The 15522-nt window shown below is 58.4% G+C and overlaps 2 protein-coding genes across 4 annotated transcripts in view; one reads left to right on the top strand and one right to left on the bottom strand.

Annotated features, from left to right (window-relative positions):
• Positions 1-991: 991 nt before the first annotated feature.
• Positions 992-8209, bottom strand: LOC141944896 (uncharacterized). The gene is made up of 8 exons (XM_074872225.1): positions 8174-8209; positions 7656-7811; positions 4990-5159; positions 3990-4083; positions 3266-3347; positions 2637-3014; positions 1938-2081; positions 992-1100 (listed from the first exon to the last, which is right to left on the bottom strand). The coding sequence occupies exons 1-8, from the start codon at positions 8207-8209 to the stop codon at positions 1021-1023; spliced, it is 1140 nt and encodes a 379-aa protein (XP_074728326.1). The 3' UTR covers positions 992-1020.
• Positions 8210-12280: 4071 nt separating this feature from the next.
• The window catches only part of TNPO3 (transportin 3), a 49879-nt gene continuing 46637 nt past the window's right edge, over positions 12281-15522 (top strand). For all 3 annotated transcript variants that reach the window (XM_074869612.1, XM_074869611.1, XM_074869610.1), the window contains exon 1: positions 12281-12527. In XM_074869612.1, the coding sequence (XP_074725713.1) occupies positions 12402-12527 (126 nt within the window). In that variant the 5' untranslated portion in view covers positions 12281-12401. The remainder of the gene's footprint in view (positions 12528-15522) is intronic.

Below are 15522 nucleotides of genomic sequence, written 5' to 3'. Positions count from 1 at the left end.
GTGGTGATTGTGGTGGTTGTGGTGGCCATGGCAGCCCTGGTGGCCATGCTGGCTGTGGTGGCCATGGTGGCCCCGGTGGCTGTACTGGCCATGGTGGCTGTGGTGGCTGCGGTGGCCTTTGTGGCTGTGGTGGCCGTCATGGTTGTGGTGGTTGTGGTGGCCATAGGCACTGGTGGCCATACTAGCTGTAGTGGCCGTGGTGGCCATAGTGGCTGTGGTGGCTACTGTGGCTGTGATGGCCATGGTGGCTGTGGTGGCCCTGGTGGCCATTGTGGTTGTGGTGGCCTTTGTGGCCGTGGTGGTTGTGGTAGCCATAGGCACTGGTGGCCATACTGGCTGTAGTGGCCATGGTGGCTGTGGTGGCCGTAGTGTTTGTGGTGGCCATTGTGGCTGTTGTGGCTGTGGTGGCCATGGTGGCCGTGGTGGGATGGGATGGCGACAGGGACGAGGACAGGCAGGGGGTGGCGGGGAGGCCCTGGTGGCCCCGCGCTGAGAGCGGGAGGAGGAAGAGGAGGAAGAGCGTGGGGCGGGAAGCGGCCAGGGCACATGCGTGTGTGTGTGTGTACACGTGTGTGTGTGTGTACACGTGTGTGTGTGTGTACACGTGTGTGTGTGTGCACACGGGCGGGGGCTGCTGCGCTGTTACAGCGAGGGCTCCGCGGGGGACGGGGACACGGATGGGGACACTCCACCCCCAGGGACACGGTGGCCCGGGGGGCGTGTCCACGGGGACAGGGGCGGGGCGAGGGGCGTGTCCGTGGGCGGGGCCACCCCGTCCCAGCCGCGGGGGGGTTCGGACGCGCACGGGGACACACACACACCCCCCCCCCCCCCCCGGGACCCTCATATCCCCCCCCCGGGACCCCCATGTCCCGTCCCCCCCCACCCCCACGCGGGGCGCACCGCGAAGGAAGGCCCCCACCGCCCGCTCCGCACTAACGCGCTTTATTGGGGCGGGTTTGGGGGGCATCGCCCCGGCCCCCCCCGAGCCCCCAGTTGGCCGCATCCTGCGTGGTGCCCTCAGGCGCTGGGACTCTTCAGGTCGCCCAAGGCCACGGTTCTTCCTCCTCCTCCTCCATCCGCGGCTCCGGTCCCCTGGGCTGGACCCCGCCGAGGAGCGGGGGGGTGAGGTGGGGCCGCGGGACCCCCCACGGGACCCCCACGGGGCAGGGAGCAGCGCCCCGACGTCCCCACACAGATCCCCGCGCCCGTCACCGTCCTCATCCTCAGCTCAGTCACCACCCCCGTCCCCCTCTTCATCCTCATCTTCATCCATATCTCCATTCCCATCACACCCCATCCTCACCCCCCTGGGCACCCGCAGCACCCACTGGACACCCTCAGCACCCCCCGGGGCACCCGCAACATCCACTGAGCATCCACAGCACCCACAAGACACGCACAGCACCCTCTGAGCACCCACAGCACCCCCCTGGGCACCCCCGGGACCCCTTTGGGAACCCCCAGCACCCACCTGGGCGCCCACAGCACCCACCTGGGCACACCTTTGGGCACCCCCAGCACCCACCTGGGTGCCCACAGCACCCCCTGAGCACCCCCAGCACCCCTTTGGGCACCCCCAGCACCCCTTTGGGCAGCCCCAGCACCCACCTCAGCACATACCTGGGCACCCACAGCACCCCTTTGGGCACCCCCAGCACCCACCTGGGCGCCCACAGCACCCCTTTAAGCACCCTCAGCACCTACCTCAGCACGCACCTGGGCACCCACAGCACCCCTCTGGGCACCCCCACCACCCACCTGAGCACCCCCAGCACCCAGCTGGGCACTCCCAGCACCGCCAGCACCCCTTTGTGCACCCCCAGCACCCACCTGGGCGCCCACAGCACCCTCTGAGCACCCCCAGCACCCCTTTGGGCACCCCCAACACCCACCTGGTCACCCCCAGCACCCCTCTGAGCATGCCCAGCACCCACCTGGGCACCCACAGCCCCCCTTTGGGCACCCACAGCCCCGGCCGCAGCGGCAGCCCACCAGGACGCCGATGGCCACGGCGGTGAAGGCCGCGGTGAGCGCACACACCACCATGATCATGTCCGGCTCTGCGGCCCCGGGGACCCCTGCAGAGCAACCAACGGGGGGGGGACATGGGGACAAAGCCCCCCAACCCCCCTCCCACTTCCCCTGGGGGACCCCCAACCCCCCCGTGAGGTGCAGGACAAGGGGCAGCACCCAGGGGATGGAGGATGGGGGGGGAAGACACACAGACACCCCAAACTGTGTGTGTCCCCCCACTCACCTGTCCCGTGGGGTGCAGGGTGAGCGGCAGCACCCAGGGGATGGAGGATGGGGGGGGGGGGGGACGATGACACCCCCAAACTGGGTGTTGTGTCCCCCCCTCCCCGCTCACCTGCCCCAGGGGCTGCAGGGTGAGGGACAGCACCCAGGGGATGGAGGATTGGGGGGGGACACCCCAAACTGTGTGTGTGTCCCCCCCCACACTGTGGGGTGCAGGTGAGCAGCAGCACCCAGGGGACAGAGGATGGGGGGGGGGGAACACCCCAACTGTGTCACCCCCAACTCACCTGCCCCACGGGGTGCAGGACAAGGGGCAGCACCCAGGGGACAGAGGATGGGGGGGGACACCCCAAGCTGTGTGTGTCCCCCCCACTCACCTGCCTCGGGGGGCTGCAGCACGAGGCTGCAGAGGGGCTGTGGGGTGCCGCCCCCCCCCGCCTCGCAGGAATAATTCCCGAAGTCGGGGTGGCTGACGTTGCGCAGGAGCAGGCCCAGGCCGGTGGCCCCCGCGCCACAGAAGGCCACCCTCCCCCTGAACTGGTTGCCCGGTTCCTCCGGCGGGTGCCAACCCGGTTCCATGGGCGGTGGGTGCTGGCCCAGGCGGTGGCTGAGGACGAGGGCCGGGGGGTGCTGGGAGCCACCTCGGTGGGTGCAGGTGAGGGTGACCCCGCGCAGGTGTCCCCAGGGCCGGGGGTCGCAGGGCAGGCAGGTGTCCTCGCCGACGGCCGCCGTCACGGTGACGACAGCGGGTTCATCTGCGGGGGGCAAAGAGCGACAGCGGGGTCACCCCTCTGACCCCCCCCCTCCATCTGGGGAGCCCCCAGGATGGGGGGGCGGGGGGGGGGGGGGGGGCGGGGAGGCTGACGGCGCCTTTCGGCGGCGGTGCCCAGCAGCCGCCCCGTGAGTCACCGCCGTGACGGGACCCGCCAGCCCCTCGCGGCCCCCCCGCTCTGCGGGGAAACGTGGGGTGCGGAGGAAGCAGGAGGGGGCGGGGGGGTGGCGGTACCTGCCCCGGCGAGGAGCGGAGCCAAGGCCCAGAGCGCCGCCACGGGGACCGGCACCATCCTGCCGGTGTCCGGAGCCACCGCCTGGGCACGGCGCCCGCGGAGACGGGTCGTGTCACCGACACCGCGGGGGGACCCCGGAAAAACAGCCCCCCCCCCCCCCCCCCGGGCCATTCACCCACCCGGGGGGGCAGCTCCGGGGCAGGGGGTAACAAAGGCCGGGGCTGCTACAGGGCAGGGGGCTGGGGTCGTTATAGGGCAGGGAGCGGTGGCTATAGGGCAGGATCTGCGGCCGCTATAAGAGGTCTGGGGCAGTTTATAGGGCAGGGGCTGGGGCCGCTATAGGGCAGGGGATGAGGGAGCTATAGGGCAGGCGCAGGGGCTGCTATAGGGCGGGGTTTTGGGGTACTTATGGGGCAGGGGCAGCTATAGGGCAGGGATCCACGGTGGCTACAGGGCAGGATCTGGGGCTGCTATAGGGGGTCTGCGGCCGCTATAGGGCAGGGGGTGGGGGTGGCTATAGGGCAGGGATTGGGGCCGCTATAGGGCAGGGGCTGGGTCCGGGGCGGGTGTGGGGCAGGGCGGTGGGGCAGCAGCCCCTGGGTCCCGTCCCCCCCTCCCGCTGCCCCGGGATGTTCTGGGCCCCGGCAGCCCCCTCCCCGGCCCGGGGACAGATGGCGGTGGGGGGGGTGGGGGGCACCCCCCACCCGTCCCCGCGCCCCTCACCGTGGCGTCCCGCCTGCCGCCGCCCGCCGGCGCCGCGCCCAGCCCCGGGAGCCGCCTCGGCGCCACCGCCCGCCCCGGCCCCGCCCGCGCTGCGCTGGGGAGCGGCGGGGGGGGCGCTGGGCCCCGCCCCGGGGTGACTCACCCAGCCGGGCCCTGCCCCGCCCAGCCCTGCCCCGCACATCCAGCCGTGCCCCACACATCCAGCTGTGCCCCGCCCAGCCCTGCCCCACACATCCAGCTGGGACTCATCCAGCCGTGCCCCACACATCCAGCTGTGACTCATAGCGCTGTGCCTGTACAGCGGCCGTGCCCCTGCCCCACCCAGCCGTGTCCCGTACATCCAGCTGTGCCCCACCCAGCCCTGCCCCACACATCCAGCTGGGACTCATAGCGCTGTGCCCTGTACAGCAGCTCTGCCCCTGCCCCACCCAGCCGTGCCCTGTGCATCCAGCTGTGACTTATCCAGCCCTGCCCCGTACATCCAGCTGGGCCCCACACATCCAGCTGTGCCCCATACATCCAACTGTGCCCCATACATCCAGCTGTGCCCCGTACATCCAGCTGTGCCCCACACATCCAGCTGTGCCCCGTACATCCAGCTGTGCCCGGTACATCCAGCTGTGCCCCACTCATCCAGCTGTGTCCCACACATACAACGGTGCCCCGTACATCCAGCTGTGCCCCACACATCCAGCTGTGCCACCTACACCCAGCAGTGCCCCACCCAGATGTGACCGTGCCCAATGCATGTGGGATCCTGCCCTATCCAGCTCTGACCCACCCAGCTGTGCCCAGCTGTGCCCCTCCCCACCCACCCATGGGTGCCGCCGCCGCCCCACTGCTGCCCACGGGTGTGGTGTCGGGGCTGGGACACCCCGGGGGGGGGTGGCCAGGGCCCCCCGAGAGCCAGGGGCCCCCCGTGCCACGCGGGGCACCGCAGGGGAGAAGCGGCGGCTCTTAATTAGCGCTAATGAGGGGGACCCGGGGGCAGGAGGGTGACCTGAGCGGGGTGGGAGTGGGTCCCCCCGTGACACCTGAGGACACGCGAGGCTGGGGGAGCCTCTGGGGGAACCAGCTGTATCCAGAAGGGATCGAATATTCGGGGATTGTTTCTGTTAGACACGAAATAGAGAACGTGTCTGCAATGTCCCGTGAGAGAGAGCTCAGAGACTGAGTGTGGGGGGAGGGTGTGCGGGTGGGGGATAGTAACGTTAGAGTGGGGTGGGAGGGGATAGAATAGAATAGAATAGAATAGAATAGAATAGAATAGAATAGAATAGAATAATATTAAAGAAAATAATAAAGAAAATAATAGAATAGAAAATAATAAAAAAGAAAATTAAAGAGAAAAAGAAAAAAGAAAAAGAAAAAAGAAAAAGAAAAGGAAAAGAAAAGAGAAAAGAAAAGAAAAGAAAAGAAAAGAAAAGAAAAGAAAAGAAAAGAAAAGAAAAGAGAAAAAAAGAAAAGAGAAAAAAGAAAAGAAAAGAAAAGAAAAGAAAAGAAAAGAAAAGAAAAGAAAAGAAAAGAAAAGAAAAGAAAAGAAAAGAGAAAAAAAGAAAAGAGAAAAAAGAAAAGAAAAGAAAAGAAAAGAAAAGAAAAGAAAAGAAAAGAAAAGAGAAAAAAAGAAAAGAGAAAAAAGAAAAGAAAAGAAAAGAAAAGAAAAGAAAAGAAAAGAAAAGAAAAGAAAAGAAAAGAAAAGAAAAGAAAAGAAAAGAAAAGAGAAAAAAGAAGAAAAGAGAAAAAAAGAAAAGAGAAAAAAGAAAAGAAAAGAAAAGAAAAGAAAAGAAAAGAAAAGAAAAGAAAAGAAAAGAAAAGAAAAGAGAAGAGAAAAAAGAAAAAAAAGAAAAGAAGAAAAGAAAAGAAAAAAGAAAAGAAAAGAAAAGAAAAGAAAAGAAAAGAAAAGAAAAGAAAAGAAAAGAAAAGAAAAGAAAAGAGAAAAGAGAAAAAAAGAAAAGAAAAATATTATATCTCTCTATCTCTCTATCTACTACAAGCCACTACTAAACTACCCCTGGGAAAGTAAGTGTATATCTCTATATTTTACAAGGATAAAGCAAATATATGTATATTACAAGTTATTATGTAATTCCAGGTAGTGACAGTATATAGAATACTTACAAAAATGTACAATAATATTTTATATTACGTATAAAAAAGAAAGTAGTTATATTTTTATATTCTATACAAAATATAGAATATTAATATTATAGTCTATAGAAAATATAAAATATTAATATAATATAGTATAATGTAATATAATGGAATTTAGACTAGACTAGACTAGACTAGACTAGACTAGACTAGACTAGACTAGAATAGAATAGAATAGAATAGAATAGAACCATTTTCTCTCTCTCTCTCCCCTACAAGTCACTACGAAATTACCCCTAGGAAAATAGAAATATATAAAAGAGTGTGTGTATATATATATATATATAACACAAGAGTACAGCAAGCGCCTCGATACCCGCAGTCGTCACAGAACCCCGGCTGGTGACATGAGCACCCGCGCGTGAGGCGTCACCCGCCGCAGCTCCGGGTACAGCCCCCCCCCGCTCACACCGTGCCGTGCCGCGTCCCCGCGTCACCCGGGGGGTCCCCACGAGGGTCCGTCTGGCCAGGACCCCCCCTGCACGGCCGCTCCCGCACAGAAGCTCATTTTGGGTCGATAACGTGATATTTTTTTACACCTTTTCTGGTGTAGACCCACAGGCGGGTGCAGTTTCCCCACCCTGCACCCACCAGGGTTCTGGGGTCCCGCCAACTGCTCCCACCCGGGACGTGACCATGGGGGTGTCCCACCAAGGCGGAGGGACGGGGGGGCTCTCACTCACCCCTAAATCCCCAGGGGACCGGCTCACAGGTTCGTGGATCCCACCGGACACGAGGGCTTGGCAGCTTTATTTCCATTAATTTCTTTATTAAAATTACTATCAATTGCTACTCTCATACATCACTATTACTCTTAGTGACTGTTACTGTCTGCTATCACTACAGTATAAAATACTACCAGTATTAGTAATTACTAACAGTAATATTAGTGGCAATAAAACAAATAGTAATAGTAATAACACAAATTATTAGCGATAACTATTAGCAAAATACTAAATAATTTACTAACAGCAAAAACTATTAGTAATCTGTAATTTCTTTGTTACAGATCACTAGAAATCACTATTATACTTGCGATGAGTAAAGCAAAAGGGAATCACAACTGACCACAAAATTACTACCCGAAAAGGAAATCTATATTCAGTATTACTAATTGTCCCAAATAACCACCAGTAAAGCAAGAAGGTCCTTGTGATTAATTAGCTCTATGCACGCATCTATTTATGTGTTTAATTTGGAGGTGTGGCCACCATGTTGAGGTGTGGCCACCATGTTGGGGTGTGGCTACCATGTTGGGGTGTGGCCACCATGCTGAGGTGTGGCCACCATGTTGAGGTGTGGCCACCATGTTGAGGCGTTGCCACCATTTTGCCCATGTGGCCACTGGTGTCGGCGGCAGACCCCGAGCAGGGCTGGCTCCCGGTGGTGTGCTGCTGATTGCCATTTACATCCTGCTTGATTTGTTTAAATTCGTTAGTGGAAACCCAACGAGTAACATTTATTAGCACGCAAACCCCTCCGGGCTAGACGAGAGTCTGTGCACTAATTACGTACATGGCGATGGTTGCGTTGGAAGTTAAATATTACATTTTTAGACAAGGACCGAGACGTGCCACGGTGCCACCATCTGCCCACCGTGGGGATGGGATCTCGTAGGCACTGGTGCCACCAAACCAACACCCCCAAGGTCTTCAGCTGGTGGGCCACCACCTTTGCCCAAGGGCATCATGGTGTTGGCCAACTGAGCACTACGGGTAGGAAGAGCAACTCAATTTCATTAAGGACTTAATTGGATTGGCCAAAAGGGATGTGATCTGTACAGACAGATACGTCTTCTGGGGCACATGTGTCCCGATCATCGTTAGTGCTCAGCCAACCGTTACTCTGGTGAAAACTAGGACCAGCTAAATGATCCTGTCTTTGGCAATTCATATTATTAACATGCCGTGTCAGATGCCAGAGTTCCAGATTATCAAAAATATCATCATTTGTAATTGGGGATTAATTATGAGAGGTCCGGGAGGTGTCCAGGTGGGGATCGTTAGGAGCTGGCGTCCGTTTGTCCCATTTACGTCGGGTGTGGTTGCGATGCGGGGTGTAATTATCATGGCTCCTCTTCCCTGCCCAGGCCAAATTTCTGCCCTAGGGTATCGGAATGCTTCGGAAGGCTGCGGTTGATAATTTGGGGTGTTGGGGAGTCATTACCCCAAATGAGGTTGATACCAGGATGCACTGGGGGCAGGTTCTGCTCACCACCCAAATTCATCATCTAACGGTGCTGAACAAACCCAACAACCGAATCCGTTACCCACTGGAGAAATCGCGTTTGTAAATTGAACGATGCGGTTGTCGTCCCCCCCCGGAGAAGGGAACGGGCATTATTGTCATTGCTAGATGCGACCTAATCATTAGACGAGAACAATTATGAGAGGGAAAGAAAATTAAAGGAGTTTTCCCCCAAATCTTTCTTAACCTGGTACTCCTGGTTGCCCACATGTTGGCTTTGACTCCAGGCTTATTGCGATCGAGATGTGGACTAAGGCCCAAGGATCCAGGGGAGACAACCGGAGTAACCGGCATTTTGGTTCTCCACCGCTTGGAGACGAGACGGTTGTTTCCCCGGTGGTTGAGCATCTTCCATGAGGAGCTTCAAAGAGGCGTTTGGAAGGAGTATGGTCTTATTGTGGATGATCGACCTGGACGGATTGTCCAACGGACAATTGATGATCACCATTCATACCCGAAGTTGAAGTTATGCCACGGTTGCCATCCAAAGCTTTACAGATTGGACGATGAAGACCAGTCATGGTCTACTGGTCGCCTAAAGCAGCGACCGCGCTGTCAACATGACATTGCCACCCGTGATTCGGGCAGGGACTGGTTGAGGTTTGGGACTCCCTGGTCCAAGTGCCAAGTCACAGTTGAGTTTTAAGAAGTCCAGTCAGGAATGGTGGAGTCCCCATCCCTGGAGGTGTTCAAGAGTAGGGTCGACATAGCGCTGAGGGATAGGGTGTAGTGGGGAACTGTCAATGTTGTGTTGATGGTTGGACTGGATGATCTTCAAGGTCTTTTCCAATCGAGATGATTCTGTGATTCTGTGACTATCACTGGGCTGGGGATGATGAGCAAAGTGGAAGATCCACCAGATTCCTCCGGATTCAGCCCATCTCTGTATATCTTTATTCTTGAAATGTGATCCATTGTCTGATGGTGTGTGAACCATGGTCCTACGTCCACATGACCTTCAGGGCACTAAACCGCTGCTGATCTCTAGCCTAGTTAAACTATGCTCTGTAAACTGGTGAATCTCTCCCATTTATTGGGAGTTGGGCTTTGGGGTCCTATAAAATCTACTTGCCACAAGGACCACAAGTATCCACTGTCCCTCAGGTTGTCCTAGGTGGGCACGTAGCCAGCCCACCATCATGCCATCGGAGATGGAGAGGGCGCGTGTGTCCCCTGGACAAGGATCTTCTCAGTGGTTCCACCCGGATCCTCAATCTGTGCCCTAGACCTGTGTCATCAGACCAAGCCGTCGTGTCCCAGATGTCCCCCTTGACCCGGTCACGGTGTGCCATGAGCTTCAGCATCTTCCGGATTGTGCTGGGCTGTGGGATTCCCCGAGAAGCAGGAGAAGACTCTCCCCATCTTTCTAGGATGGGGAACTGGGTCTGTATTTTAAGGGTGCATCTCCAGCAATGGCTCCAGTATCCAGCCAGGATGGAGCCAATAGAGGCTTATCCCATGGTGGCCACCACGATGGGGAACCTTGCCACCCCAAGGTTGACCCAGACCATATGGAATTTAATTGGGCTTTATCAGGAGCTTGTTGCCACAACCCCCATGGACAACTTGTAGGACGTGGCCTCCTCAGGATCCCTACAAGCTCCTCCAAGTCCTGGAGTTCCCAGGTCTTGTAGGAGCTTCTTCACATCAAAGGGTGAGCTCAACTTGGGCATCCGTGGTGAGGTGTGGGAGGGAATACCCCGCCTGCCACGTTATGCCTAAAAATCAAACCGTTTGGCTGGGTCCCCCATAATTCCCCTTTGGGGATGGAGACCCCCTTCCCTTCCAGGTGGGCTGGGACGCGGTGACACCTTCTCCAGACCCTACTGGAGGAATCCTCTCCCGTTAAAATGCCGTCTAGATGTCGATAGACCATCACACCCCAGTTCTGGTGGGATTTGTTGGGCTTACGGTCATTTACACGAGGAATGAGTTTGGCCCCATCGTTCTCCACCCTGAATAAGAGCAGTTGTGGCCAGCGTGGCTTCGGGGCCAGTGCGACGTTGTCCTACATGAGCCACGGAAGGTGGTGGAGCCCTGGGTTGGTGTTTTATCCACAGAGACCACGTGGTTTGGAATCTGAGGGTTCACCACCCATGTGCCCAACGGACTTCTGGTCTGGGATTTTAATGTATCCAGGCTTAATGTATTTATAATATATAATAAATCGTGTGGATCCTGTAGCTTCTGGGTGGGGGGAGCCAGTCTGACCAGCTTGTCCCAAACCCCCTTCCTCCAGGAGACCCCATAAACGGCTCCATTTTGGGTCTCACTCCTCTTCGTTGGGGTCTTTTTGTGCCAGATGACTCGGTTTTAATGGGAGGGCTCCTAACAGAATTGGTATTTTTACCACATTTGTACCAAATTTGGGTCTGGATCAGCCCCGCATCTGCGTTTGGAGCTGGAGTGCGGAAGCGGAGGCAGCTCAGCCCCACAAAAGAGGGGGTCCAGCTCATGGGGGGGTCCCAGGTGGGATGTTGGGGTCTGGATTTGACTCTTTCCCATCAACGTCTCCAGCCAGAAACGCCAACAGCGGCGGCAGAGCAGCCGGGAGCAGGGCAGGGAGAAGCCCCTGGTCACGCCGCAGCAGCTCTTTTCCTGATGATCTGCAGATTTTCTGAGATCCTCCCAACTCTGGGTGTTCAGAGAAGGGTCAAAAAAAGCTCTGGATTACCCCAAAGTGACCCTGTCTGGTGGAAGATCCCGTCTCTCCGCTCACGGAAGGTGCCGGAGCTCCGTATACGGGTGGGAGAGATCACACGGACCCTACAAGTGCCACGCTCCCGTCTTCCGCCCTCAGGTTGTGTGTGTGTGTCCCCCCCTGCCAGGTCTCGTTATCGCCCCCCAAATTCTGGTGGGACGAGAGGTCCAGGGGGGCAGGTCCTGTGGGTCAACCCCTTTCCCAAAACCAGAGAAACTTCTGTGGGGCTGAGGCCGCGGGAAAGGGGGAATCGGGGCAGCCCCAGGGGCTGGGGGGGGGGGGTCATGGAAAGTCAGTGCAGGATGGTGCTGAGTTATCCCAGGGGGAGAGGGGGGGACAAGGGGACCCCAGGGGCTGGGACAGAGGTGGGAAGGGGAGTGGGATCGCCCTGGGCCGGGCTGTTGGGACCAGTGGGAATAATGGGGGCATACTGGGGCAGGCTGGGATAAGGGGACTGGGGGGTGATGGGACCCCAGGGGGATGGGGTAATGGGACTGGGGGAGGCAGTGGGTCAACAGTAGGACAGGGTAATGGGACTGGGGGGGTCATGGGACCCCAATGGGATGGGATAATGGGACTGGGGGGATGATGGGATCCCAGTGGGACAGGGTAATGGGACTGGGGGGGGCATGATGGGACTGGGGGGGCGATGGGACCCCAGTGGGATGGGCTGATGGGACTGGGGGTTATAGGACCCCAGTGGGGCAGGCTAATGGGACTGGGGGGGCGATGGGACCTCGATGGGATGGGCTGATGGCACTGGGGGGGCGACGGGGCTCCCCCAGACTGGGCTATGGAGACTGGGGTGACTGGTCCCAGCACGCTCAGGGCACCAGCACCGGACGGGGGGGGGGGGGGGGGGAAGTGTAACGGACCCCCCCTGGCCGGGCTAACGGGGGAGCTACTGGGGCCGATGGCGTGGGGGGCCCGTGGGCTCCTTCCCGCCGCGGCGGGCGCGTCCCTTCCGCGTGGGGCCGGGCCCACCCGGGCCGCTTTCCCCGACGCACCCCCGGAAGCCCGGCGGGACCGTTCCGGGCCGGTGGGGCGGGGCGGGCCGGGCCGAACCGGAGCGGGAGGGACTAGAACGGAACGGGGAAGAAAGAGGAACGGAAAGGAAAGGAGGGGAGAGGAAAGGAGGCGGAACGGGAAGGAAGCGGAACGGGACGGAAGCGGAACGGCAGGGCGCGGAACTGTTTCCGGGGGGGAGCGGCTTTGCGGTTGCACCGCCCCGTCCCGGTACCGGAGCGCGCAGGGCGAGGAGATGGCGGCGGGCGGCAGCGGCGGGCGGCGCTGAGGGGCGGCGGCGGGCGGCCATGGAGGGCGGCGGCGGGAAGCCCAGCCTGCAGGTGGTTTACCAGGCCGTGCAGGCGCTCTACCACGACCCCGACCCCAGCGGCAAGGAGCGGGCGAGCTGCTGGCTGGGCGAGCTCCAGCGATCGGTGAGGCCTGGGGAGGGACGGGGGAACGAGGGGGGGGTTTCCCCACACCCCCCCGCCTCCTCCGGGAGTCCGGCCGCGCCGTCCTCGGTGCCCGGGAAGCCGGCGGGGAGGCCTGGTCCTGCCCGGGCCGCTCCCCGCGGCTCCATCCGGGGGTCACCGGGGTAACGCCGCGCTCCGAGCGGCTTTGGGGAGCCCCAGGCCCGACCTTGGTCAGCTCTTCCCGCGGGTTTTCTTTTTTTTTTTTCTTTTTAAAAAATAACAGGAAAGGGCCGCTGACGTGGTTGGCGCAGCCCTCACGGCGGCCGGGAAGGAGGAAACGGCTCCGGGAGGTGTCGGGGGGGTAAAATGTGGGGCTCGCCACGACTTTTTCCCGCCGCTTGAGCTGAGGGAGCCGGCGGGCATCCCGCCCCCCCCGAGGAGGAGGGGGGGCATCGCCCCCCGGCCCGGCGCCGGCAGGAGAGGCCCAAGGCCTCGCTGGCAGAGCCGAAGCCCCGTTCCTCCTTTCCGCAGCCCGTCAGCGCCGTGGCGAGCTCCTTCTCCCCAGGCTTCAGCCCTAAGCCTAAACCCGGGAGGCGGCGGGTGCGCTCTGCCCCGCATTGTCCCTGAGGCAGAGCCGTTCCCCCGGCCGCGGGGCTGGGCAGGACTCCCTGTTCCTCCTCTCCCGAGCCCATTGTGTCTCCTTGGCGCCTTTGTGCTGGTGCAGCGCTCCCTGCGCGGCTCCGGTGCCCTTTGTGGCACCCGTGGGACAGACTTTTCCTCCTCTCCTCTTCCCCCCCCAAATCTTCTCTGGCTGCTGCTGCCTTCCCAGGAGAGATCTGATTCGTTTTATCTCACGTGCTGCAGCTCTGGGAGGAGCAAATCTCCTGCCCCCCCCTCGCTGGGCTCTTTTACCTCAAAGCCGGAATCCCGCGGAGCAGAGCAGAGTTCCCCTCCTCGGTCCCTCCCAAGCAGGTTTCTCAGAGCTCCCTTCAGCCCCGTCACCTTCCCACCAGCTGGTAAATCTTCAGGCCATGTATTACCACAAACTCATGTTTTTCACCCTTTTTTTTTTTTTTTTTTAATTTTACTTAAGCACACCACACAGAGTTACGTCCCCGGTTACCACGAGAGTTGGCCGCAGCGTTTGTTTCCGCAGCTGTTCTGTGAGGAAAAACCCATCAATCGCCGGGGTGTGTGTGTGTGTGTACTTAGACACTCGCTGCCCTCGTTTGTCCCCCCCAGGGAAGGGGCTTTGCCCTTTGGAAACCTCTTGGGGAGAGTTTGGGTTCTGTGTTCTTTCTTCCCTCCACGCCGATCGGCGGCAGGTCGCAGCCCGCAGCGATCCTTCGGTGGTTCTGAGCGCTGCCAGCCATGCTTGTGCTCTATAAACATCTTGTTTGGGTTGAAAAAGGGAAATTATTATTTCAGAGATGATTCCTGTTCCAGAAACAACCCAAACCTGTGGTCGCAGCAGCAGCGGGTGCTCGGTGTTTGCTGGGTGAGGCCTCGCGGCTGCTGAGTCCCTGAGGGGGCCAAGAGCAGTCTGAGGACTCCGACTCCTGTGAGTTAACGATGCCGCAATTAACGCAGATCCGTAGGTAACCGTTTCACAAGGTGCTTAGAAGAGTTCCTGGTCAGGATTTGGGACAGGAGGGGAGGATCGGGGATGGGTGAGGGATGCAACAGGATGAAGAAGATGGGTTTCACCCATAGTCTGCGCCGCGACGGGAGGCTGAAGGTGCTTCCTCTGCATTCACGGGCTGCGCTTGGCTGCCCACGCTTGGTACAAACTCCCCCATCCAGAGGAGAGCTTGAAGTATCTGGGACTTATTTTTAATTTTTAATACCCCGACCACCCTTAAGGACGGGGTCTCTGCCTGTGGAAAGTCTTGGGGGTCTGTTTTGTTCTGCCGCGGTTTCTCTGGGCTCTTACTTGTGTTGTCCAGGTTGTTTATAATAGAAATGACGGGCGCCCTTACGTGGTTTTAGCCTTTGTGCGAGGCGTCCGCTCCCCTTGCCTGGCTCCGGTGGCTGCACAGACAAGTCTCCCACGGCCAAACAGCTTCTCCGCGCCGCTCCTTTTGTCCTGCCACACAGAGAAACGCGTGTGAAGTGCCTCAGCTCTTGTACCGGAAAAAACCAGGGATCCCTTTGCTTTTCAGAGAGGAATATCTCTCCTATCTCTTCAGAGAAATGCTTTCAGAAATCCCTTTCCAGCTCTGGACTCTGTTAAAACAAGGGTGTTTTAAACACCGGTGGCGAGCTAGCTCGACTCCGGGTTAACACCATTTCTCTTCTCGCTTTTGGTTTGTGCTTGTTTGGCCCGACCCTTTCAGAGATTTATTTGCCAGGTCTAAGGATTAATTCCAGTCAGACCTTTGGGTGCTCTGGGGCACGGCCCGATTTCGTTCGGCGTGCGCCGCTTGTTTAAACTGCTCTTTGATGAGTTTATTTCAACTTCCAGGCGCGAGCTGGAGGAAAACGAGCACTTTTGATAGCGTTAACGTCGTAACACAATAAACAAATGTGCTGGCTCGGGGCCTGGGGGCTCCGCAGCCCCCTCGTTCATTGGGAGAAGGTTAAGGACTGGGAGCGCTGGTTGACGAGGCAGCCTGGAGCTGACCCTGTGGTGAGCGGGAGCCCGCAGGCGCCGAGGGGTGCGAGCAGGCCCCGGCTGTGGTAAAACTGCCCAGTGGTTTTACTGGTGGGTGTGGGGATGATCTTGTGCTGCTTCTTGGCAACTTCTCCCTGCAGGTACGAGGTTGTCGGATCCCTGTGCCGAAATGAGAGCTGCTGATAAAAGCGTTGTGTGTAATCGAGGGTGTAAAGCTGCACGTAGCTGGTGGCTGAGGTCTCGCTGAACATAATTTTTTCATTAAAAAAAAAAAAAATAACAGAAGCTTCGGTGGCTTCTTTGTGAGACAGGCCGGGGGATTTGTGCTTAACAAGCAGTACCCGACATGCCGCAGGATTAGCGCTGCCCGTGGCCAAGCCGAGTTTAAAAGCAGGAAACTCT

Source organism: Strix uralensis, chromosome 5, assembly GCF_047716275.1.
Source record: "Strix uralensis isolate ZFMK-TIS-50842 chromosome 5, bStrUra1, whole genome shotgun sequence".
In the NCBI taxonomy this organism is placed as follows: domain Eukaryota; kingdom Metazoa; phylum Chordata; class Aves; order Strigiformes; family Strigidae; genus Strix; species Strix uralensis.
Note: the sequence above shows the minus strand (reverse complement) of the source record. Positions and strands in the feature narration are given on the sequence as shown.

What these genes read in the sequence shown, in the direction of transcription:
- LOC141944896 (XM_074872225.1), bottom strand. Translation starts at nt 8,209, where the DNA reads ATGATAATTACACCCCGCATCGCAACCACACCCGAC. An exon ending in TCCGCTCCTCGCCGGGGCAG is followed by an intron (nt 3,015 to 3,265) that starts GTACCGCCACCC and finishes TGCCCCCCGCAG; the next exon opens with ATGAACCCGCTGTCGTCACC. An exon ending in GGGGGGCTGTGGGTGCCCAG is followed by an intron (nt 1,101 to 1,937) that starts GTGGGTGCTGGG and finishes GGCGGGGTCCAG; the next exon opens with CCCAGGGGACCGGAGCCGCG.